Below are 26,665 nucleotides of genomic sequence, written 5' to 3' on the forward strand. Positions count from 1 at the left end.
CCTTCTGATTGGTGGAATGTTATACTATAGCGAGTAGAGAGGGACAACGTTATATGTTAGAGTGAGAGGAGTGTAGGCAATTCTGAAGATCAAGAGTATAAAAAAATAAATGAGGGTTTTCAGGTTTAGACAGAAACATAATGTATGATATCTATTTCAGTTTATAATTTATGTACCTATAGGTAGGTAATACTTACGGTGACTACTTAAAAACCACAAGTTAAATACCTGTAAAATAATATCACTCACTCACTCACTCACTCACTTCACTCATTTCTCACTCACTCCCACTTCACTCGCTTCACTCACTCACTCCTGGATAGTCACTTCTGGGTGAGATTGGCTAAGCGGCGTAATCGAAGAGAGGGCTATGCTCAACAGTGGGCGATAAAAGGCTGATATGATGATGATGATGAAAAAAAATATGCTAAAAATATTTCTACGTTAAGGTTACATTATACACCGTGCATGCGCCCCAACAAAATCATCAAGTATTCAACTCCCGCGCAAGCCTTGAGCCAGTCCCGCGCCACCCACCGCCGCGCGCGCACGGCCGCCATCTTGGAAAACGCCCCGAAAACGCTCCGGAACCGCTAGTGTTTGTGCAGTTGCGAAGGATATGTGTACTCTGGTGAGTTCCATTGCGTTTTTTGTTATGGAGTTATCGTTTGGGGAAGTGAATTTGTCCTTCATTTGATTTTGAAAACTGCTGAGTTGACAATAGAGTCAGATTTTGCTTGTGCAACAATTGGTTTTAGGCTTGCGGATATTATATTGCATTACATCATTCGTACATTAGTAAAATTTTCAGGTGTCTTATAATAATTAGCATATAAAATATAAATAACTAAAAGAAATGTAAATCTGGGGTCAAAGCAGAGTTCATTTGTTTAGTTCTTCACCCAAACTACTTTGCAGGTAAAACTATTATGAGACTGTTTAAATTATTTAAATGTCTTATGTCATACATAATAGATTATATGTAATATATGTATTAGCTAAAAGCTATAAAGGCGTCCTTTGAAAAAGTTAAGTTTCAAGATACAGGTGCCTACTTACGCACTATAAGACAATATCCAAAGTAAAAGTATTTTTTTAAGTGCATGGTAGAGATCCAGATGCAGTGAGTTCAAGTCTCAACCAAGACAGTAATTTTTCCACATGAAAAACAATTCTAAGCTATAGCATCGTTCGCAGACGTTTCTGCTTGTTTTTTTATACCACATCGGTGGCAAACAAGCATACGGCCCTGATGGTAAGCTTCACCGTTGCCTATGGACGCCTGCAACTCCAGGGGTGTTACGTTTCTGCTTGTTCAAAAAAGTATTTTTGTATTATTTTATTAAATATGTCAACAAATGTAATACTTGTAGAAATTTATCTTAAAGTTATTTTTTCAACAAGTTATAAGGCAATTGTTAATGAATAAATCTCGAAATTCCTTCTTCATTGAAAAAGAAAAAAAAATGTACAAATTACTATTGTAAAATTTTGTCGCTTTCTAGAGCCCTTCTCATATACATATTTATTCAATTTTACAATTAAATTAATATTAGCACCACAAAACAAAGAAAAAGAAACAATAATACTGTGATCAATTTTGGACAAAATTCTAAAGATACAAGACTTACTAAAATCAACGCAAAAAAATTAAGATACTTATAAGAAGGCTACAGCTAGGTAAAGTCGAATCGGCGTGGGAGACAGACCTCAAGGTAACGCCTTATGTCAGATTCGTACGCCTTGTATAGAAACAACATAGACTAGGAATCCTCTAGACGGAGTTTAGAGCAATTATTTCATGAAACCGATGCTGTCAAAAATGCTGGGGTGCGGGGGACGAGGTGAGCGAGTCCCGTGCCGTGATTGGTCCGTTCAAAGACACGGACGTCACACAAAGACACTTTCGACTCGAAAATGGAGTAAAACTACCGTATATTGTGACAGAGGGGTAGAGCTACTATGCTCAGTCTGGAGGGTGTCTTGTCTGTGCCTCAAGGTAACGCCTTATGTCAGATTCGTACGCCTTGTATGGAAACAATGCTTATAAATAACGATGACTAAAGATATACTTTAACCTTTCGCATTTCTTGAGAATCCTTGAAGTATAGCTAGCAATAAATTGGCTCTTATTTATAAATATTTAGGTGTCGTTTTTAGGGTTCCCTACCCAAAGGGTAAAAACGGGACCCTGTTACTAAGACTCCACTGTCCGTCTGTCCGTCCGTCTGGCACCAGGCTGTAACTTGAGAACCGTGATAGCTAGACAGTTGAAATTTTCCCAGATGATATACCTATTTAATATCTGTCAAAAAAATAATAATGGCGGAATAGGAAAAAGGCGAAAGGATAGGAGTGTGTGTGGTGTGAGATTGCAAGATAGAATTAGGAACAGTGTGATAAGGGAAAAGTGTGGACTGAATGTAGATGTAGAGACGAAAATTGAGAAAAGTATGTTGAGATGGTTTGGACATGTGGAAAGAATGAGTAAAAGAAGGTTGACAAAAAGAGTGTATGAAGGAAAAGTGGAAGTGGGAGTTGGAAGGGGTAGACCTCGGCGGACTTTCTCTTGTCAGATCGGGAAGGATTGCCTGCCTCGAAATATGTGACTTAATTCGCTTATGCTCGGCCGTCTCATGCTCAGCAGTCAATCTCTTTTCGGCTTTCAAAACTAAGCATATTCTCTTCAACCTGCTATACTTTATACATTATTAAAAGCAAACAAGAGTACAATACAATACAATAGGTACAGTCACCTGCAATAATATGTGACTCTTCGAAGGCCGCAAAAACGTGTGACACGCTCTTATGGCTCTACAAATAGGATCGTGTCAGATATTTTTGCGGCCTTCAAAGAGTAACATATTATTGCAGGTGACTGTACAGTCAGCAGCAGAAGTTGCTAAGCGGGCGAGGTGTTCAAAATGATCTTGACGCGACTTTATTGTTAAGAGAATAAGAGCGTGTCAAGGTAATTTTGAACACCTCGCCCGCTTAGCAACTTCTACTGCTGACTGTACCTACTAACGCTACGTCTTACGTAGGCGAACAACGCGCGAACGCGGCGCGGCGCGGCGCGGCGAAATCAATCCTTTGATGCCCATAGAAGTGTCCTACGTAAGCGATCTCGTTGCGAACGCGGTGCGGCGCGATTTGCACGCGAATGTCAGGCGGCGCGGCGCGGCGCGGCGCGGCGGCGGCCGCTTTCGCCGCGCTGCGCCGCGCCGCGTTCGCGCGTTGTTCGCCTACGTAAGACGTAGCGTTATATTCTAGATTGCTTCACTAATATGAAAAGGAATATAACATACAAATTAAGCACATAACTTAACTATGGTAGACAACAGGCGGTCTTATCGCTGAAGAGCGATCTCTTCCAGACAAACTTAGGGTAGTGGAGACAAGAGAGATAGTGAAGGTAGGCGAAGAGTGAGGAGTACTGCCCACATATTGTCCGCCATTTGTACTCTTCATGTATTATGCAATAAAGTTTAAATAAAATAAATATTATATGTACTGCCCACATATTATATCTATGGATACAAGCGGTGTCACATGCGCGCTGCCCAGCCTTTAATGCATCTACAGACACGCACCAATTCAATTAGCTAACAGTATAAAGCTTACTGCTAAACACATGGTTAAAGACATAGTTTAACGGTTCTAGTTAGCATGTTAGTACTTTAGTGCTTGTATTTCAACTGATATTATTGTTCAGTTAGATTGAATAAGATGTACAGGTTTCACTTAGTGTCTGGTCATAAAAAAGCGGCTAAGTGCGAGTCGGACTCGCGCACGAAGGGTTCCGTGTCATTATACGCAAAAAACGGCAAAAAAATCACGTTTGTTGTATGGGAGACCCACTTAAATATTTATTATTTCTGTTTTTAGCATTTGTTATTATAGCGTCAACAGAAATACATCATCTGTGAACATTTCCAATGCCTAGCTATCACGGTTCATGAGATACAGCCTGGTGACAGGCAGACGGACGGACAGACGGACAGCGGAGTCTTAGTAATAGGGTCCCGTTTTACCCTTTGGGCACGGAACCCTAAAACGAGTTGATTTTGTTCAATAAATAATATAAGTATGTACATGATATAATTTTAATGAGTACCTATGAGCTATGACACTGACAAATCAATATCATATCATATCGGAAACAGATCTAATAAAACTCGAGGTGGCCTGTATAAAAAACCAGGCAAGTGCGAGTTGGACTCGCGCACGAACGTTTCCGTACCATAATGCAAAAAAAAAAACAAAAAAAAAAGGTCATCCATCCAAGTACTGACCACTCCCGACGTTGCTTAACTTTGGTCAAAAATCACGTTTGTTGTATGGGAGCCCCATTTAAATCTTTATTTTATTCTGTTTTTAGTATTTGTTGTTATAGCGGCAACAGAAATATATCATCTGTGAAAATTTCAACTGTCTAGCTATCACGGTTCGTGAGATACAGCCTGGTGACGGACGGACGGACGGACGGATGGACGGACGGACAGCGAAGTCTTAGTAATAGGGTCCCGTTTACCCTTTGGGTACGGAACCCAAAAAAGAAATACACAACTTGTAAAATGTTTTAATTTTTACATAACTCAAGACTTGTTTGAACAGACGAACAGACACGCAAATATTGGGTCTCCACTAATCTATAGTATCTATACAAATATTGACTGACACGGGACCGAACCCGCGCGAACCCGCTCTCGTTCAGTCAAGGTCACATACCTGAGCCAACGAGAAGTGAATTTAAAAAATTTACATACGACTGAATTTTTCTTGGGTCCCGTAAAATGGGGTTATTCGGAATATTTGGTACAATTTTTGAAGTAAAACATTAAAAACTCCATATTTCTTCTTCTTCCTCGCGTTATCCCGTCATTTTGCCACGGCTCATGGGAGCCTGGGGTCCGCTTGACAACTAATCCCATGATTTGACGTAGGCACTAGTTTTTACGAATGCGACTGCCATCTGACCTTCCCACCCAGAGGGGAAACTAGGCTTTATTGGGATTAGTCCGGTTTCCTCACGATGTTTTCCTTCACCGAAAAGCGACTGGTAAATATCAAATGATATTTCGTACATAAGTTCCGAAAAACTCATTGGTACGAGCCGGGGTTTGAACCCGCGACCTCCAGATTGCAAGTCGCACGTCGCACGCTCTTACCGCTAGGCCACCAGCGTTCCCCCTCTTAATTACCTTACCTTAATTTTTAATTACCTACATGTTTTTATATTAATCAAGGTCAGCAGGGGCTGACTGCAACTAGGGAGTTGCATAAAATAAATATACTTCAAGAATATGCGTGAGTCAGACAAATACCAGTTTCCTTTGTATTAAATGTAAATAAGCAATAAAAAGCTTTATAAGACCCGTACACTGTCGTATTTATACTTGCTGTCACTCTGACTAGAGACGGGCAGGTGATAAGGACTGTCAATTTGCGAAAGTCACTTGTTTTATACCTTGTTATTGTTATTTATAACTAGTGGCGCCATTTATAAATGGCGCCACTAGCGCATTTTACGACGCTGATAATTGTCACCGTGGTGAAACTGTCAGCAGACACATCCGTGCTTAACTCAAATTGACAGAATTGTTCGCCAGAGACAATAAAAAGTATAGTTGTTGCAATATTTATACGTTAAAATTACGTAAAATGTTTTTGTTATATTATTCCTTAAGGGGCCCACAGATTATCAGTTCGCCGGACGGTATCAGCCTGTCAGTTGTTCGGAGCTGTCAAATGTTGCGTTTAACTGACACGTCCGGCGAACTGGTATTCAGTGGGCCCCATTACGAACAAAGTTCTCTTAGCCTAGTTTGCACTTTGTAGTGGCATTTAGGCGGTAAGGGCATTTATTTGTGTACATATTCGAACATTCGTTTTTGAGTTACTTAGGTATTTTATGGATTTAATTATCATATAATGTATATTTATATATTATAGTACCTACAACACAATACTACAGTGGAACTAAAAGTCAAAGATTGTATATTTTTAATTTATGTTACGCGTATCATTTTGTCACCATTAAGCTAGCCTATGTATGGCCACTGTCAATCCTTAATATTTACTTGTCTCTGATTTTATAAGGTATTTTGTCATGTGTTTGCATTATTCAAATATTCAAGTTACGTCCGTTTTGTAAAACATAATTTATTATAAATAGGTAACATGTAGTTACATTTCAATAACTGTATGTAGGTATTGTAGGTATATCAAATTAATATATGGAGAGTTTCCAAAATGTCTAAATTTCCATATGAAATCGGACACTTCTCATTTTTTTTTTTGTGGAAATCCAAGTTTTCGAGTACCAAAGTGAAAGTTTTTTTGTATCCTGTAATTTTGTTCCTACAATTTCTGTGAACTTTTTGGACATTTTCCCCAACTTTCCCATCTAGAGGTATTGTTATTGTACTTACCCCCTTATTCATAAACGTTTACTAAAGTTGACAAGCTGATAATAATCGTTTGTTCCTTTCCGACGTGTTGGTATGATGGAAAGGGACAAACGATTATTATCGGCTCGCTAACTTTAGTAAACGTTTATGAATAAGGGGGTTAGTAAAGTACCATCCAAAGTATTTTAATAGTTCGGTACGCCATACAAATAATATGGTGTAGGTACCGAGCTATTAGAATACTTTAGATGCTACCTACTATATGGCGCTGACTGTACAATTATTTTCAGTTAGATATTCCGTATTTCTGTATTCCTCCCCACTCTCCCCCGGAAATATTTATATAAGTAGACGTTGTCTCTTCTTCCTCGCGTTATCCCGGCATTTTGCCACGGCTCACATAGGAGCCTGGGGTCCGCTTGACAACTAATCCCGTGATTTGACGTAGGCACTAGTTTTTACGAATGCGACTGCCATCTGACCTTCCAACCCAGAGGGGAAACTAGGCCTTATTGGGATTAGTCCGGTTTCCTCACGATGTTTTCCTTCACCGAAAAGCGACTAGTAAATATCAAATGATATTTCGTACATAAGTTCCGAAAAACTCATTGGTACGAGCCGGGGTTTAAACCCGCGACCTCCGGATTGCAAGTCGCACGCTCTTACCGCTCTTACCACCAGCGCTTCTATATAAGTAGACGTTATTATTGAATAATAACTATAATAACATTTTAACAGATTATAAAGTTGCAACAACAGTTTATCTTTATTGCTGGCCGTAATATGCGGTTTTTGAACGCATCATAGAGAATTTATGATATGTGTGTAGATAATAATCTTTTTGCTTTTCTGATGGGTCATAATGCTATCTCCTTTACCCTTGTTAAGACCAGCCAAGAGTGAAAGAGACATTATGACTTCGTCACTTAGTTTTGCGGGAAGTATAATAGCTTTTGTGGGATAGCGTGTCCTTGTTTGACACATGATTCTGTCTTTTTCCCACTTATGCTACTTATCTTGCGTGCTTAGCATGGGATAGAATAAGTAATATATAGCGGTGTGGTCGAACCGTGAAAACTGGCCAAGCGTGAGTCGGATTTACGAAAAAGGGTTCTAGGTTTTGTTAGTCTATTATAAAGCGTATAGAAAATTAAACATCTATTTTTAACAGCAAATCCATTATCCGTACATCTGTATTTAAATTATTGTAAAAAAAATAATTAAAAAAATGTGGATATTTGAATACAATAACTGATTAGTGAAATGAGCAATGATAGTTTTTATTTATTTTAATTGAATGAAAATCGATTAGTGTTTTTATTGATTTTAACAATATGTATTAAAATTTGATTACGGATCCTCAAAAGCATGGCTGCTTAATACTGTATACAGGGGTTTTAAAATTAGCAAATTTATTACCGTCTAGCTTGATTATTGAAACTAAGATTAACTAAACTATTTTTACCCTGTATCAATAAGATCTTAATACAATTGGTGTGGTTAATATGGGTAAATATTACAAATTATTAATTTAAGATCGTTGCAGAAATGATAACCCGCCGTCGGGTTTTTTCGTAAAAAAGCCCGTTTTCTTAGTCAGTCAATAACCTCACATCTATGTTTAAAAAATTTCTTTTAAATAACATACTCAACATAGACCTAAGAAACTGAATTTATGAGTTAAAATTTGATTCATGGATTTTTGTTCTTCAGACATAATCTACAATTTAAGAATATACTTTAAACGGTTAGTAATTTTGTAATTGAAGCCCCCCGTGGCTAACTAAGCTGTGATACGCGCCGCTGGCAGTAACGGCCTGGGTGGGCACGCGACCGACCGTGACTTCGATTCCTAGACTTTACTAATTGTGGCACGAAGCAAGCAAGCATTGGGTACCAGAGACTGTCCATCGGATCGTAATATTTGTAATAAATAAATAATAAATAAATAAAAAGCCTTTATTTCTAGTCATTTGGAGAGAAATGTAAGAAGGTTCATCGATTACATAATCTTATCTAGTTTTTTAGTATTACATTGCATTGTTTCTTATGTCAAAGTTATAATTAAGTACAAGGTGTATGTCAAGAAAAGCTTACATTTTATTTAGGTATTTACACTGATATAGTTAGTCGGACCAGAACCCCTCATCGGGTGAAGGCCTCCTCCAAGGACTTCCAGGTTTCCCTATTTAATGCAGTATGTTTCCAATTTATACCGGCTATTTTCTTAATGTCATCCGCCCAGCGGCTATTTGGTTTGCCTTTACGGCGTTTTCCTGTGGGCCCCTTCCAGGTAGTAGCTGTTAAGGTCCATCGAGAGTCTGATAGCCTGGCAACGTGTCCAGCCCATCTCCATTTTTGAGTTTTGGCATGCTTTAAAGCGTCTATTAATTTTGTTATTGCTCTTATATTTATGTGCGGTATTTTTTGCACTCTTCTAATGTTTGTTAGGCTTCTTTCCATTGCTCTTTGACATGTAATTATTTTTGATTTTATTTTTGTAGTAAGCACCCAGGTTGGACTAGCATACGTCAATGAAGGCAAAATGCACATATCCATAACTTGTTTTTTTACTTTCATGTCCATATTACTTTTTAAAATTTCTTTTAGGCTCCAGAACTTATTCCAAGCAATTTTTATTCTACGGTCAACTTCCTGTTCATGCCGTTCACTGTTGAAAGATATCTGTTTGCCTAGGTAAGTAAAACTGTCGACGTACTCCAGAGGTGTGTTGTCGACTGTTATAGCCTTTTGTATGCTGTTGGTCATAAGCTTGGTTTTTAGGAAGTTCATTTTTAAACCTACTTTGGCACTAGCTTCGTGTAAAGTCTGTATCATGTGTTCCAGTTGGACTCCTTTTTCTGAAAATAATATTAAATCGTCGGCGAATCTCAGGTGGTTTAGATAATTACCATTTATATTTATCCCTAACTTTTTCCAATTAATGCTGCTTAATACGGTCTCAAGTACGGCTAGAAATAACTTTGGAGACAGCGGGTCGCCTTGCCTAACACCTCTCTTTATTGGTATGTATTGCCCAAGTTTGTCTAATTGAACTTTACTAGTGCTATTTTCATAAATATGTTTTATTATTTTTATATATGCTGGTTCTATATTGCACTGACTCAGAGCTTTCCATATAGATGTATGTGATATTGTGTCGAATGCTTTTGCATAGTCTATAAATGCTGTATATAAAGGTTGACGGTGTTCCTGATATTTTTCAATAAGCTGTTCCAGAGTGTGGATGTGATCCATAGTTGAGTAACCGCTCCTGAATCCGGCTTGTTCGGCTCCGGAAGCCGGATTTGTAATAAACTAATATCTAAACCAATATCTAAGACCGAGCTATGCTCGGAAAACATATAAAAACTCAAAAATGTGCGTTACCCCAGAGATAAGACCTAACTAGATCGATATTTCGGCCCCAAAAATTCCCATATAGCAAATTTTACCGAAACCGTTAGAGCCGTTTCAGAAATCTCCGAAATATATGAATGTAGGTATATATGTGAGGGGGCAGGTAGAGGAGCCTCACAGGGATGATGGGAATGAAAAGGCAGGATCCAGAGCGATGAGGGGTATTTATTATTTAAATAAAAAGGCACCTGTAACAATACAGGTTACGTGTTAACAGATAGGTATGTATAAAAATACTTTCGTAATTCAGAAGGTTAGAAATCAAATAACTTACAATATGTGCCTTGGTGATGATGTAGATATATATCTGGAAGGTGTGCAGGGCCACAAAACGAGCACTATACTGAACTGCACGCACTTATGAATTATTACGTTTACTAATAAAAATCACACTTAAACGGTCGTGTTTAGAAACTTGGGAAGTACAGTCCGTTAGATAAAATGATGTTTATCGATCAAAGTATGTGATCGAACTGAAAATAAAAATCATTGAATGGAATTTGGAATAGGATTTGAATTTCAAAAAGGAATTTAGAATTTGTATGGTGCCAGAAATAGTATGAAGGTCGATAGTGTAACGCTTCGTTACACGCACCGTTACACTACCGGGGTCGCCCTGGAAGGGAAAATCCTGGGGCTTATGGCCAAAGGATTTTTCCGTAATGTAAATATAATGTAATGAATATGGGTATGAGTGATAAATTTAGAAGGTGGGGATGTTATATACAATGTTTATCATACAAGAGAGGCGATTTAAACATGCATACCAAAGGTCATTCATACATCATCTTATAAAATTTTGGTTAATTGTTTAACCAAAATAAGTTTCAATAGAGTACTCCTTTAAGTAGAGGACGTACTCATTAAATCGCTCTCCATTAGTATTAAGGCTTATTAATCAGTAACCACCCGCTGAATATTAATGAATCTAAATATAATATCTACAATAATGTGTACCTACAAAGAGTACGATTGTTGAAATTTATTCAACAAAATAATGCCGTATGGAATGTAGGATTACTACAAAATATCATAAGATAATTCCTTAATGGAATTAATAAATGTACTGTACGGTACGTATGTACCTAAGTACGTAAATATGAACGTTATGTCAAGGGAAGAAATACATAACTAAGTATTGTTCTAACTCTGGTAGAGTTAGCTTTGAATAACGTTATATGAACGTAATATAACGTTATATAAATTAAATAGTATAAATGAACGTATAAATTCGTACTAAGTAGGTATGTACGAAATGTAATGAGTTCGAAATGTATAATGGGGATGAGATATAATTATAAATGTATAACATTATATACAATATTTTACAAGTTAGGAGCTTAGGAGAAAAGTAGCTAAGTTTGAGCCAAATAAGAATCTAATTAAGGAAAAACAGTATATTATTTATTTTAGAATTTTGGGGAGAGGTTTAAGGTCTCTAATATGCCATCGTCCGAGCATTTTGCCGGACATGTCTTGTAGGACATATACTAAGGGTGATATTTTTTTTAGGATAGAACATTTAATAAACTTGGGTGCAAGTTTAGCAGAATAGTGTTTAGGAGAATTACTAATTGCGTAATTTCGTTTCCAGACGATGTCATTTTCGTTGAATTCGAAATGTTGGTGATGTTTATTATACGATGAAGAATTGGTTTGGTGTGCTCTCCAAAGACGGGCTTGTACTTCGGAGAAGACAGGCTGGAGAAGACCAAGATTATCAGCGTATTCGTCTCTGGGCGTGAATATAATATCATCTGTGAGATCAGATTTATCGTATGCTGATCCACATGTGACTAATTCGCGACCAAATACAAGGAAAGAAGGAGTATAATTTGTTGTTTCATTTACGGAAGTATTAATAGCAAATTGTATCTTATGTAGGTTGATATCCCAATTCCTGTGGTCATCCTGTATGAATGAGGATATTGCTGTGGTAACAACTTTATTATATCTCTCCACGGGATTTGGTTGGGCGCATTTAATTGCGCAATAGTGTATTTTTGGGATCTGATAGGAGTGGAATAAATCCGTTGTCTCTTGACTAACGAATTGAGGACCATGGTCAAGAATTATGGTCTGTGGGATTCCGTATACTAGGAAAACTAGGTTTTCTAGAATATGAACGATTACTGATGACGTAGCACGTTTAATCGCAAAGAGGAGGCAGTATTTTGAAAAACAGCAAGTAACGACAAAGATGAATCTGTTGTGTTTTAGTGTAGTAGGCAAGGGGCCGATCAAATCTATTGAAATGCATTGAAAGGGTCGAGAGCATTGCTTGGGTTTACCCATTAGGCCAAGTTTTAGTTGGGTTTGGTGTTTGCAAGCTAAGCAAGTCTCGCATTTGGCAATAAAATTTGAAATATCTTTGTACATTCCTGGCCAAAAATATTTCAATTTAACTTTATTGTATGTTTTAAATGTTCTGAAATGAGCGCAAGTTGGGGTGGAATGATTTTCTGTGATAATGGGTATTCTGTACTCTAGTGGGATAACTTCTTTCCAATTATACTCAGATTGGAGTAACGAAGGGGTTTTTGAGTATCGGTATAATTTATTATTATGTATTATGTAATCTGGAGTGGTGTTGGGGTTAGAACTGCATTTAGCGTAGATATTATTATACCAGTCGTCATTGGTATTAGAACTATTGTAGTTAATAACGTCTACTGAAGGTAAGCGTGATAAAGCGTCAGGGATTAGATGATCTTTACCACGTTTATGTTTAATTTCGAAGTTAAATGTAGATAGACGAATACTCCAGCGGGCTAGACGTCCGGTTGGATTATCTAGATGGAGAAACCATTGTAATGCGGAATGGTCTGTGTAGATTGTGAACTTTAAGCCGTTGTCAAGATAGCAACGCCAATGTTCTAGGGCTAGTAAGACACTTAAGAGTTCTCTTTCTGTAATTGAGTAATTTCTTTGGGGACCAGTTAGGGATTTGCTCATATAAGCAATGGGTTTCTCAACGCCATCAAATTCTTGGGTCAGCATGGCACCGATGCCGAAGCTGGATGCATCACAGTGGACTGCGAAGGGTTTTGAGAAGTCTGGGCAAGCAAGAACAGGGGTAGAGACTAGAGCTTCTTTAATGGATTTAAAGGCATTGTCTTCTAGTGATGTCCATTTAAATGGTGGTGCTTTTTTGGAAGTGGAGGTAAGTTTAGTTAGTGGTGCAACCTTTGTGCTGAAATCGGGGATAAAGCGTCTATACCAACTTGCTGTACCTAGGAACTTTTTAACTTCTCGAGGAGTTGTGGGAGGTGGGATGTTAAGTATTGCCTTAACCTTGTCAGGATCTGTTTGAAAGCCGTGTTCATTAACTATGTAACCAAGATATTTAAGTTCTTTTTTGAAAAATGAACACTTGGGGAAGTTTATAGTAATGTTGGCTTGTACTAGCCTTTGGTAAACTTTATTAAGTAAAGTGATGTGTTCATCGAAAGTATTACTTATGATGATAATATCATCTAAGTAGGTAAATACTGAGTTATCAAGGTTTTCAGAAGGGAATAACGCATACTCGATAGTGTAACGCTTCGTTACACGCACCGTTACAATATATGCATAGATGAAATGCTAAAAAGTAATAATAAATGAATATTTAAAGAAAAACGATAAAATATTACGTAGCATACATATCTAGCGGACACAAACATTTGTGCCTAATTTGTACCATTTTCTGCTGTCATAAGACATCTGACGAACACATTAATTATTATACATATGTCATATAAGTCTTAACCCTTTACCAGGCTAAGGGTTATATATTTCCCACATGCGGCAATTTAAACATGTGTTCTATTTTCGATAAGTACCACGTATAATAGCCATAGGAAAGCCAGTTATTTTTTTAAATTTAATGATCTTTTCGATAACTGCTTAATTATTACCTACCTATGCGTGACGGGGCAAAATAGCATTCAAACTCTCAAACTCAAACTCAAAATAGGTATACTTTATTAATGTAGGCCTAGCAACAAGCTCTTATGAATCGTAATTCGTAATCGTAATTAATCTAATTATCATTCTTAACTTAACACCAAGTACAATTTATGTTTCTTTGTTTCAGATCTAAAGTGAAAAGTGAAAAAGTGTGGTGATCAAGATGGCAGCTTTCAAGTTTATGTTGTGTGTGAGCTTACTTCACGGAGTTCTTGCCAAAGGTAAACCATTTTTACTGGCTATTAAGGGGCCCATTGATTAACAGTCCGCTGGACACAACAACTGACAGGCCGATACCGGTAGACTGTTAATCAGTGGGCCCCTTTAGCCGCGTAGCTTATCCTCCTAAGGCCCAAGGTCCTACCCATAGTACTTATTCAGTTCAATGAAATTTAAATCATATTCGATTGGAACAGAGTTGCTTTTGCTTTGTTTCGTTCAGTTTTTGAACAACGCAAAATCAACTCTATTTCCTACATTGTAGGTTCAAATTTCTGTGGCAACTTTATGTAACTACGTAAGTTAACAAACTACGTGGCATGTTAATAAATAATTTATGGTACAAATAGCATTGTACCAAGGAGATTTGTTATAGGAAAAATTCACAGAAATTTAAATTAAGAAGAAGTTCGTCAACCTGATTCGCCAATTCCACATTGGTATGAAAGCCCAGGTTCGGCACGAAAACGAACTCTCCGAGGAGATCCAAATTACAAGTGGTGTAAAACAAGGATGTGTTCTAGCACCTACACTCTTCGCAATTTATTTTTCAGTGGTCATGAGAGATGCTCTGCAGTATTGTGGTGACCAAATTCAGCTGAATGTCAGAACTGAAAAGGGTGTATTTGACATTTCTAGGTTTAGAGCGAAGTCCAAGATTCAGAGGATCTCCATTTTGGAGATTCTTTATGCTGACGACATATGCCTCATGTCCGACACCATGGCGTATCTCCAAGGCTACGTTGACGCACTACATCGCTCATGTCAACAGTTTGGTCTCGTTATTAGTGCTTCCAAGACTCAAATTCTCAAACAACCGTCAAGAGGAGGTGAGGCTGACCCAACGGTGCTGAATCTAGATGGGAGACCTCTAGATGAAGTATCACACTTTAAATATCTTGGAAGCACTATCCGGCGTGATAACACCCTAGCCTCGGAGATACCTTCACGTATCGCCAACGCCGTTGCTAATTTCGGACGACTCACAGATCGCGTCTGGAGGTCCCATGATCTCAAGCTCGAGACAAAAATTAGCGTCTACAGGGCGCTAATCATTCCTGTCCTTTTATATGGAGCAGAGACATGGTGCCTCTACAAAACAGACATAAAGAAACTAGACACTTACCACCTGAGGTGTTTGCGGTCTATACTCAGGATTAAGTGGCAGGACCATGTTCCCAACTCCGAGGTCCTGCGTCGTTCCGGAATGTATGGCATGGAGGCCATACTAATGCAGCGGCAGCTCAGATGGTGTGGGCACGTCCTTCGAATGGATGATCACCGCTTGCCTAAAGCTGTCCTCTACTCTGAGTTGGCAGTGGGTAAGCGGAAGCACGGTGGTCAGCACCTGCGCTACAAGGACGTGCTCAAACGGCATCTGAGCGCTTGCGCCATCGACCCTGAGCATTGGGAGGAGCTTGCTGGAAGAAGGTCATCTTGGCGTTCTACCATCCATAACGGTGTCAAAATGTTTGAGGATAACCGTCTCAAAAGCTTAGACACCAAACGCCAATTACGGAAAGAGAGACCTAAGCCCTCCTACGTGTACACGCTCAACGAAGCTGGCCAACTGTATTGTCACACGTGCAATAGAGTGTTTAAGACCAAGTTCGGCCTGGCCAGTCACATAAGGGCTCACGCTAGACAGCGTCCATGATGTTTATCTGGGGTCGCTGTCATCGAAAACGATGAGGAGGACTATATTTCTACTGTTTGTCTATTACTTAATATGTGATATACAGGGTGTTTGGTACATCGTTTGCCAAATTAAAACGGCAGATAGGTTGAGTCATTTGCTATCTTATCAGGCCTAGAAATTTTTAATATGGCGCTCTTTTTTTTCAGTTCTATGCCAGTTTTTCGTAAATTTCAAATTTTTACTTGCGTAGTAGTACAAAAAATCCATGGCCAATTTTGTTTTTCTAGGCATGAGAAGATAGCAAATGACTCAACCTATCTGCTGTTTTAATTTGGCAAACGATGTACCAAACAGCCTGTATTAAAATTAATACTTTTATTAAAAATTGTTTTAATCTGTTTGTTTGGAAACTTGTATCAAATTCTCGTTTAGGTTTCCTTAAACATATTGCGAGAATACACAAATAATTACTCGATGAGTGATGTTGTTGTCATATTTTACCATTTCGTTCGGAATCGCGCCAAGCCCATACTACCTCTTTCTTTCTCCTTTAAAGCTCACTGTTGAGATTTCAGCTCGTTTTCTATCGCATCCTGTATATACCTAGTTATTTACGGCAGGTACCTAAAGTAAGCTAAACGGTTAGGAATTTGTTAATTTTAACTACTCGTGGCTCCAGTATTATTTATTATGTTTACCGATAAATTGTAAATAATATTTACTAAAGATTCATATTTTATTGAGAACTAGCTGTGCCCGCGGCTCCGCCCGCGTGGAATTCGGTCTGTGTCAGTAAGCGGCTAATTTCTAATCCTAATTTCTCTCCCTCTCCCCTGGAGGCGGAACTTGAAGTAAAGTTGACAGAAGGATATGCTAGAGGACTGTAGTCCAGATAAAATATTTTACACTTAGGTACCACTAAATAAAACTACACTCCAAAATCAACAGTTTTTTTCGCCCTTATTAAAATTTTACGTGATTTTAACGACAGAGTGTATATCGGACGATACAGTAAGGTATAAGCGCGCGAGCGAAAGTGAAGCGGCCTGCCTGGCTAGAGCGCCACTCACCGTGGTCTTCTTCAGACTCCTGAGGAAGACCGCGTGCCGTTTGTAACCTCAATGCGTTGCGAGACTTTTGCGAACAATTCGATTTTTTTCGGGAAGGCATGGAAATGCGTATAAAATGCGAGTCCCAAATCGTTTGACTCCGCAAACGACCAGTGCCAGATTAAGATATTTTGATGCCCTAAGCATTTCTAGACCATGGTGCCCCCTCTCCCTAGGGTCATCAACATTAGGTACATTGAATTTTTTTGGTAAATTGAGTGACGTTCATTGCCGCATTACAGCTGAGAATGGAAATCAGTCACATCATTTTATCACGAAAATTGACAGTGCTGCAGCAGTAACGTTGCAAGTTGCAACAGAGTACCTAATGCTGCTCCAGTCGCCATATGTTAGAATGTAATTGAAAACGCGAGCGAAGCGAGCGCGAAAATTTTTCGATATAAAAACGCATTTTGATAGACAGTTGTACATTTTTACTTTTAGTATGGAAATCAGTCACATAATTTTATCACGAAAATTGACAGTGCTGTAGCAGTAACGTAGCAACAGAGTAATGCTGCTGCAGTCGCCACCCGAATGTCACCTTTGTCATATCTCAGGGAGTAATTGAAAACGCGGGCGAAGCGAGCGCGAAAATTTTTCGATATAAAAAACGCAATTTGATAGACAGTTGTACATTTTTACTTTTAGTATGAAAATCTGTTACATAATTTTATCACAAAAAATTACAATGCTGCAGCAGTAACGTAGCAACAGAGTAATGCTGCTGCAGTCGCCACCCGAATGTCACCTTTGTCATATCTCAGGAAGTAATTGAAAAAGCGAGCGAAGCGAGCGCGAAAATTTTCGATATAAAAAACGCAATTACGCAATACAGCCGCCACCTGAATGTCACCTTCAAAGTGATTGAAACGCGAGCGAAGCGAGCGCGAAAATTTTTCGATATAAAAAACACAATTTGATAGACAGTTGTACATTTTTACTTTTAAGTAGTCCCAACCAGGCGCGAATCCAGGATTTCATACAGAGAAGGGATGGGACAGTGTTTTATCAGCCTAGCTTCGCATAGGGCTCGATATTTATGGGTCTCAGCGAGGTTGTTTGATGCAAGAGAGGTGAAAAGATGCAAGAAAGCAGAGCTTGGAATTGACCAAGTGAATTGAATTGGAGAAGTGTGAGCATGCCCAGCTGCGAAAGAGGAAAGCTTGGATTTGGATCCACGTCCAAGTGTAATTAAAGCAGAAGATCAACTCTGCCGTAAGGTAGAAGGCCTCGCATAATACCTAACGCCGAACTGCAAAAGAGTGGCTTGAAATCGAATCTATGCATGTAATCACGTCTCTTCTACTGCTCGCTCTTTGGCTTCACTCGAAAGCGCTACTCGTTTAATTTTGTTGTATTATTAAATCAACATAATTATTCAATTAAATTTGTTGATATACATACCCTCTCTTCTAAACTTAGAGTTAATTTGGCAAAATCCTTCCTCGGTGGCTTATTCATGTCAACACGTATTAAATTCAGCGCTATCTGTTAGTTTACCAGGGTACTCTATAGTGGTAGCACATATATGTGAAAAGTTTGCCCCTCCTTCCTAAGTAGCGCCATAAGATTCAGGGGCAAACTTAAGTCAATCGAGCGTTTTGGCTACCCCCCCTTTTAGGGGTTGAATTTTTATAGCCTAAAACCTGGCCGGGGATTTTCTCGACAGATTAGTAAAGTTTTCATCAAAATCCGTTCAGCCGTTTTCACGTGATGCGCGTTCAAATAAACAGACAAACAGATAAACAGATAAACAGACAAAAATTCTAAAAACTTTTGGAACGTGTTCGGTTATCGATTCTAAGTATCCCCAGCCAACTTTTTTTCAAATATCTTCCATGTACAGACTTTCGACCGTCTTCAGCTTTATTATATGTATAGAAGATGTACAGACTTTCGACCGTCTTCAGCTTTATTATATGTATAGATAGATAGATATATAGATGTTTACAATATTTTTCAAATTACCGCATCGATACAAAACTATGTTACAAATAAGTACTATCAAAAGTATTAGAACAAATTAAATTATCTTCAGAAAATATGAACTCACATTTATAGACGGGTCTAACGCGAATTTTATTAAATTACCTTGATTTACCGACGTTTAACGTTAATATTTGTTCAAAACGCGAAAGTTTAAAATATTATATTTCAGAAAATATTTTAATTTGGCTGGTTGAACGCTGGACGCTGGTTCGATTCCAGGCTGGGGCACTGGAGGCCTTGGTCACTTTTTAGGGTTCCGTACCCAAAGGGTAAAACGGGACCCTATTACTAAGACTTCGCTGTCCGTCCGTCCGTCCGTCCGTCCGTCCGTCTGTCACCAGGCTGTATCTCACGAACCGTGATAGCTAGACAGTTGAAATTTTCACAGATGATGTATTTCTGTTGCCGCTATAACAACAAATACTAAAAACAGAATAAAATAAAGATTTAAATGGGGCTCCCATACAACAAACGTGATTTTTGACCAAAGTTAAGCAACGTCGGGAGGGGTCAGTACTTGGATGGGTGACCGTTTATTTTTTGCTTTTTTTTGTTTTTTTTTGCATTGTGGTACGGAACCCTTCGTGCGCGAGTCCGACTCGCACTTGCCCGGTTTTTCCTAGTAAGTATATGAAATTTATTTCAGTTTATATGTTACCAATGTTACTCAACTGAGACGCTAGTGGATACTATTAAACTATTATAGCGCAAAATTCAGTTAAACATAACGCTATTTTATATCGGGCACTAGGCGCATGCGTGAGATCAGAGCATGACGCGAAACGATATGCATTTTGACAAATTGACTGTGACAGTTTTGGCCGACCGTGAAAATAGTGGTTTTCATGCCAAGTGCCGTACCACTAAGTATGAAAGTTAAAGGGATATAGGGTACATCGCCAATTACTAGCCACCCCCCAATTACTGGCCACCTATACTAAAATGAATTCTGTGTATAGGTGAATAGAACTCATTTTTGTAAGAGGCGGCCAGTTATTGAACGAGTGGGTTGTGGATAAATTTCAGTTACTGGCCATTTTCCTTATACTGAAAATGAGTTTTATTTATCTGTAAATAGAATTCATTTTTGGAATAGGTGGCCAGTAATTGAAAAGTGGCTAATAATTGGATTTTCGTACCTTATATACTAAAATGAACTTTGTTCACCTATAAATAGAAATCAAATTAAGTGGCCAGTAATTGGGGGGTGGCTAGTAATTGGCGATGTACCCTATATGGTATCTTACTGCCAATTTTGTACAAAGTTACCAGGGGCAGTCTAACCTTAAGGAGCCCACGGATTATCGGTATCGGCCTGTCAGCTGTCGAAATTTTGTTCTAACTGACAGGCCGATACCGTCCGGCAACTGTTAATCAGTGGGCCCCTATAACTCATACTGAAAGAATACATACATGAATATAATGATTACTTAACTGCACCTACTATTAGGTACTCTGGTTACAGTCATACTTAACAAGCAAATATAGATTTTAAAGAGTTATAATAAGACTCAATATTCTATATCAGTCAGAAAGCTACGAATAGTTATATCTTTTATGCTAGCAACCTACCCAGTTCCACCCACTAGCATATAATTAGTTTCATTATTTTTGCCCCTGATTCATTACCTAACGGTCGCGAAACGTGACTGTTTTGTGTGAGTTCAATCACTTTTGGCGCAGCCTTATTAGGTGTTTCGATTTTTGAATGTTAGTCATTATGAAATAAAAAACGCATTTGACCGAAGTGATCCCATAAGTGTTTCGTGAACAAAGTTTTGTACGGAACACTAACGGCACAATTCGAACTTTAAGATACGTCAATTATAGTTGGTCAAGTAGATCTTGTCAGTAGAAAAAGGCGGCATATTTGAAAAATGTAGGCGCGGAGGTATATCGTCTCATAGAATATCTGAATTTCGTGCCTTTTTCTACTGACAAGTTTTGCTTGACCATCTATAATAGATCTAGAAACGATATGGATTAACGTTACCATGGAGATGTGTCCACAACTTGACCATGGAGATCTGTCCACAACGTGACACTTTTTGGTGCATGCTACCGGTGTTCATCGATTTATAAGACGTTATCAGTGTTATCACGACAAAATTAAGGAAAGATTTTGAGTCGGTAATATACGAGTATATCATATAGTTGTAGGTCAGTAACTCATTTACACCGGTCACTAACCGGGGGTTAAGCAGTTAAATCTGGAGTTACCATGGTTACCAGTACAATTTGGCATTGGGTTATCGGTTTAACCGGTTAACCCCGGGTTACTGGGATGGTTCAAGTGGCGCTTAAAGTGGTATAAAAATGTTTATGAAGTGTTAATGATGTTGATGAACATTTTGATCGTTTTAACACCTAACCAAAGTAGCCTTACCACAAGTTTCACACTGACATAAATGTTAGCGTCTGCGTAACTTACTTTGTATGCATCTTCGCATACTGGCATATTACATGAGATGTATACAAAGTACTTAAAGTTAAACCAAGAAAAGTCTGTAGAGATTTTGACAGCAAACGCAGTGCGGGTGTTATTTTAAACTTCGAACTTCTATGAAATTTTGACGTATAAATAACACTGGCACTGCGTGTGCTGTCAAAATCTCTGCAGACTTTTCTTGGTCTAACTCTAGACGCAGACGCTAGCGAATATGTGACGTTATCTATGAAAAGGGACCTTGTTGTCGATGGCGCTTACGCCATTATTAACGATGCTCCGATATAAATACAATGCCGCGCGACGCTGCGCGGCGTAAGCGCCATCGACAATAAGGTCCCTTTTCATAGAAAATGCCCCATATGTCAGTGTCAAACTCGTGGTAAGGCTACAGTTTCCGCACAGACTTTAGGGCCCCCCCACATCTGGCGTCTTTCGAGCGTCGGCGTCTACAATTCTATGGCCGACGTCGACGCAACGTCGACGCAACTGCGCAGCGACGTCATTTTGCATAGCGCTGGACCGACGCCGACAGACGCCGACGCTCGAAAGACGCCAGATGTGGGGGGGGGCCTTAGACAAAAAACGTGTAACACGGTGAATTGGCCATTTAAATTCGTCATCGATAAACGGTATACTTAGTGCTAAAATAAAAACTTGCCTAATGGCCGCCGAGGTCAATGAACTATAGTAAATGTAACATGTTCTAGTCAATAGATTCGCGATGGATGGTTAAGGCTGGCACACACGAGTTACTGCCCGGTTCGAACTTTAAGATACGTCCATTAATAGATCTAGAAACGATATGGATTAGATGTGTCAGCGTCAAAAGTGACGTTTTTGTTGGAAGTAATGTCATTTGCTTGTGGCCTAGCTTGAGGGCGCTGGTGGCCTAGCGGTAAGAGCGTGCGACTTGCAATCCGGAGGTTGCGGGTTCAAACCCCGGCTCGTACCAATGAGTTTTTCGGAACTTATGTACGAAATATCATTTGATATTTACCAGTCGCTTTTCGGTGAAGGAAAACATCGTGAGGAAACCTGCATACATCTGCGACTAAATTCAAAGGTGTATGTGAAGTCCCCAATCCGCATTGGGCTAGCGTGGGGACTATAGCCCAAGCCCTCTCGCGCTCGAGAGGAGGCCTGTGCCCAGCAGTGGGACGGTATATAGGCTGAGATGATGATGATGATGAATGTCATTTGACACTAACATCTCTAATCCATATCGTCAAGTGAATCGAATCGGGCCGTTACCCACCTATAGTTGGACCAAACTACTCTCCATGGCGTATACTAAAGCGCCATTTGCACCATTCACTAACCCGGATAACCGGTTAAACCTGGAGTTACCATGGTTACCAAAACAATTTGACACTGGGTTAACGGTTTAATTGGTTAAACCCGGGTTAGTGGGATGATGCAAGTGGGTCTAAGAGAATTTGTAAATGTTAATGTGACGAATGATAAATATGACGTTTATAATGACACTCCACACTTTGTTGCACAGTTAACCGTACAGACAGACAGATCTACTTTGTTTTATATAGGGCTCGGAACCGGTTTTTTTTAAATCCCAAAATAGAATAATATTTTTAATAATTTTATGCTCTTTTCGTAGGTCGTAGGACTGTATCGTGTATTTAGGTGACGACTTCGTTATCCATCAAAAATGAAATAATAAACCAAATAACGTTACCTAATCATACCGGTATTTTTAGGGTTCCGTACCCAAAGGGTAAAACGGGACCCTATTACTAAGACTCTGTTGTCCGTCCGTCCGTCTGTCACCAGGCTGTATCTCACGAACCGTGATAGCTAGACAGTTGAAATTTTCACAGATGATGTATTTCTGTTGCCGCTATAACAACAAATTCTAAAAGCAGAATAAAATAAAGATTTAAGTGGGGCTCCCATACATCAAACGTGATTTTTGACCGAAGTTAATAAGCAACGTCGGGCGGGGTCAGTACTTGGATGGGTGACCGTTTTTTTTTGCCTTTTTTTTGCATTATGGTACGGAACCCTTCGTGCGCGAGTCCGACTCATACTTGCCCGGTTTTTTTATGAAGAAAAGACCGGTTCAGAGTCTTGGTTTTATACTGCCTCGTCAAAGTTGTAAACGTAGCCTTATTAATGAATGACTGTGCACATTTACACACTGCACGTCTTCTGTTCTATTGACAGCTCGTCTAAACCAGCCTTTTATTAGCCGCCTATTTTATTTTTAAAACTACTTGTTGATCAAAAGGTTATGAACAGCAAATCGCTTGATAAGATATCTGTAGGATGCTCTATGTAAATAAATAATGTTAATTTAAACCGTGGAGTTAGTAACACACGTGTGACACTAACTAGCGTCACTTGTACTGACCCGTGGTTAACCGGTTAAACCGTACGTAACGTAAAATTGTACTGGTAACCATGGTAACTCCAGGTTTAACCGTTAACCCCGGCTTAGTGGGATGGTCCAAGTGGCGCTTAGACTCTAATGGGGCCCATTGATTAACAGTCCGCCGGACGGTATCGGCCTGTCAGTTGTTAGGAACTGTCAAAATTTTGTTCTAACTGACAGGCCGATACCGTCCGGCTAGGGTTACCAGATACAGATTTAGAATTTCCTGATTTCCGAATATTTTTCCTGACTTTCATATTTTTGACGATGACGGGGGGGGGGGGGGATAGTTGCGTATTGCTATGTATGTATGCTTGAGTAAAGATTTGTTAATTAATAATTACGAAGTTATTGATTACTTCATTTTATCTCATTTATTATTTTTGTACAATGTATTTGGATTAATTTAAGTAAATAAAAAGGTATGTACTTTGTAAAAAAATCTATGAATTCAAAAAATTCCTGACATTTTCGTGTTCCGTCCGCATTCCTGACAAAAGGCCAAAATTCCTGACATGTCAGGAAAATTCCTGTCATCTGGTAACCCTACGTCCGGCGGACTGTTAATCAGTGGGCCCCATCCATACCTACTTATTATAAATGCGAAAGTCTGTTACCACAAAGACTATTCGCCCAATAGTGCTCGAAAAGGCGGTTAGTTGACATTTCAACACTATTGTAATGGCAATGGCCGTTCGGAAAGTCGTGCGTGGTTCGACTTTGGATCGTGTGGAGACTAGACCACAGAGCACGGATTACTTTCCTATTAAATCTGGCGGCAACTTTTGAGAAAAAGAGCAGTAGAAATAACCAGTACAGTCACCTGCAATAACATATTTTAAATACCTAAAGATACAGAGTATAATTCAGGCCAGTAACGTGTTGGTGCATAACACCATAATTCGCCCGATAGTGCTCTAAAGTCTAAAAGGTTGACATTTGAACACTATTGTAATGGCCGTTCGGAAAGTCGTGCGTGGTTCGACCTTGGAGCGTGTGGAGACTAGACCACAGAGCACGGATTACTTTCCTTAGTAAATCTGGCGGCAACTTTTGACAAAAAGAGCGGTAGAAGTAATCAGTACAGTCACCTGCAATAATGTTACACAACGAAGGCCCCAAAAATATCTGACACGATCTTATTTGTAGAACCATAAGAGCGTGTAACATATTTATGCGGCTTTTAAAGAGTAGCATATTATAGCATGTGACTATACCACCACTAGTCACTGATAGTGTGTCAACACTGACATCGCTAATGTCGACGTATTGGTTCCTCTACACGATGCGCTAACGCCGGCCACTCCAAGGGACGCAGCCATGCGATAGAATGAGATAGCAATATCACTTGCTCCCTCTAACGCATAAATGCGTCCCTTGGAGTGGCCGGCGTTGGGCCATCGTGTAGAGGAGCCATAACATTCCATACATCTCGCTCGGTCTAATATGTCAGTAGGTACGAGCGAGAATAGGAAACACAGAAAGTAAGTTACGTACACGTTAGCATTTATGTCAGTCTTGACACTGTCAGTGACTGGTGGTTAGGGTACTATTCTAGGAATCTCAAAGAATGGTCTAAAGACAGCGTTAAGGCTCCGTTTCCACCAGAGATGTAACGAGGGATGTGTTGGTCGCAGCCTAATGGCCTGTGCACACCGGCTGCGTGTGCGTGACGTGCACGTGCGGGTGCGGCGTAACGCCGTCAAATGGTAAAACGCTGCAACTCGAGTTACAGCGTTTTAAGTTGCCTTGGACCAAATGATTCCTTTTATGTTCTTCTATCATCCCCTTTTTTCAGATTTTTGATATCTGTTTTAATTAAGTCTGTAGAAAACTGTCAAAACGCGGCAACTATAGTCTAAGCATACCAAAACATTGTAACAAGAGTTAACGCGTGTTTATTTCTGTGTCGTATTAATACATCATAATATTGGGTAAAGCAGAACGCTGTAAGTGGTACCTGCAGCGTTCTGCTTGCATTATAATATTGTTAAATTAAGAGCATAGAATACGCCAAAACGCGGCAAGAGACTGAAAAACTGATATTAATATCGTTTATCAAAATTGAAAGTTAAAAAAATCCAATAACCTAATTTTTTTTTTTAAATTACATATCCATTTTAAGAATTACATTTACAATGTTTTCTTTTTTCAATGAATCACTTTATGTGTTATAACCTAAAGGCCAAAACGATGCAACTAGGAAATAATTATGGCAAAATGATGTAACTATAGAGTTACAGCGTTTTGCTAAGAACTTCTATAAATTATTTTTAGTTGGATCTTATTGGCAAAACACTTTATGGCTAATATTTAAATAAATACACTAATTTATAAAATTTTCATTAGTCGGCTATATAAAATGCACTCTTAGGTATATATTGTGTAAATTTCAACCTTATAAGTTTATGAAAAATGGGTGTTTCAAAGGCCGGAATGTTCAAACCTTTAAATGCGTTTTTCTCAAAACTGCATTTTTTGACTTGCAGCGTTCTACCATTTGACGGCAGCGTTGTAGTATACAGATCCTTATGAGAGATGGCACACCGCTTGCGTGACGTGTGCGTGTGCGGCTCCAACATTTTAGCGCACGCACACGCGCAGGTCACGCACACGCAAGCCGGTGTGGCTCGGCCTTAAGTCTCAGGAACCTATCCGCCTACATACAATCAAATATTATGCACTTTTTGGCTGAAGGTTCGTGGGACTATTAAAGCGCCAGTTACTACCGGTTAAACCTGGAGTTACCATTGTAACAGTACAATTTGACAGGAGATTAACGGTTTAACAGGTTAACCCTGGGTTAGTGGTATGGTGTAAGTGGTAGGTACAATTGTTTTAACTATCAATTAGGTACATATATTTTTATAACCTGTCTATAGTGTGGGCAGTAAGTACATTAACTCACAACAAATAACGATACCTTACACCCACCAGTGTACAACGACCTTAACTTCTCAAAAAGGCTTTACAACTTATAATTACATTCTTTAATCACCTCACTAACGCTTAATACCATCGCAGAACGACGATAATCGAACGCTTTTCATTTTCTCAAACGCATTAAAAAAATTGTACAAACTT

The 26,665-nt window shown here is 39.0% G+C and overlaps 1 protein-coding gene across 2 annotated transcripts in view; it reads left to right on the top strand.

Annotated features, from left to right (window-relative positions):
- Positions 1 to 510: 510 nt before the first annotated feature.
- LOC134677060 (uncharacterized) overlaps positions 511 to 26,665 on the top strand; it is a 74,948-nt gene continuing 48,793 nt past the window's right edge. Inside the window, exons 1-2 of one of the 2 annotated variants that reach the window (XM_063535498.1) lie at positions 511 to 645; positions 13,927 to 14,005. In XM_063535498.1, coding sequence (XP_063391568.1) covers positions 13,948 to 14,005 — 58 coding nt within the window. In that variant the 5' untranslated portion in view covers positions 511 to 645; positions 13,927 to 13,947. Of the gene's footprint in view, positions 646 to 13,911; positions 14,006 to 26,665 lie in introns of both variants that reach the window. The other variant, XM_063535499.1, reaches the window with a different exon arrangement.

Source organism: Cydia fagiglandana, chromosome 25 (genome assembly GCF_963556715.1).
Source record: "Cydia fagiglandana chromosome 25, ilCydFagi1.1, whole genome shotgun sequence".
NCBI classification, from domain to species: domain Eukaryota; kingdom Metazoa; phylum Arthropoda; class Insecta; order Lepidoptera; family Tortricidae; genus Cydia; species Cydia fagiglandana.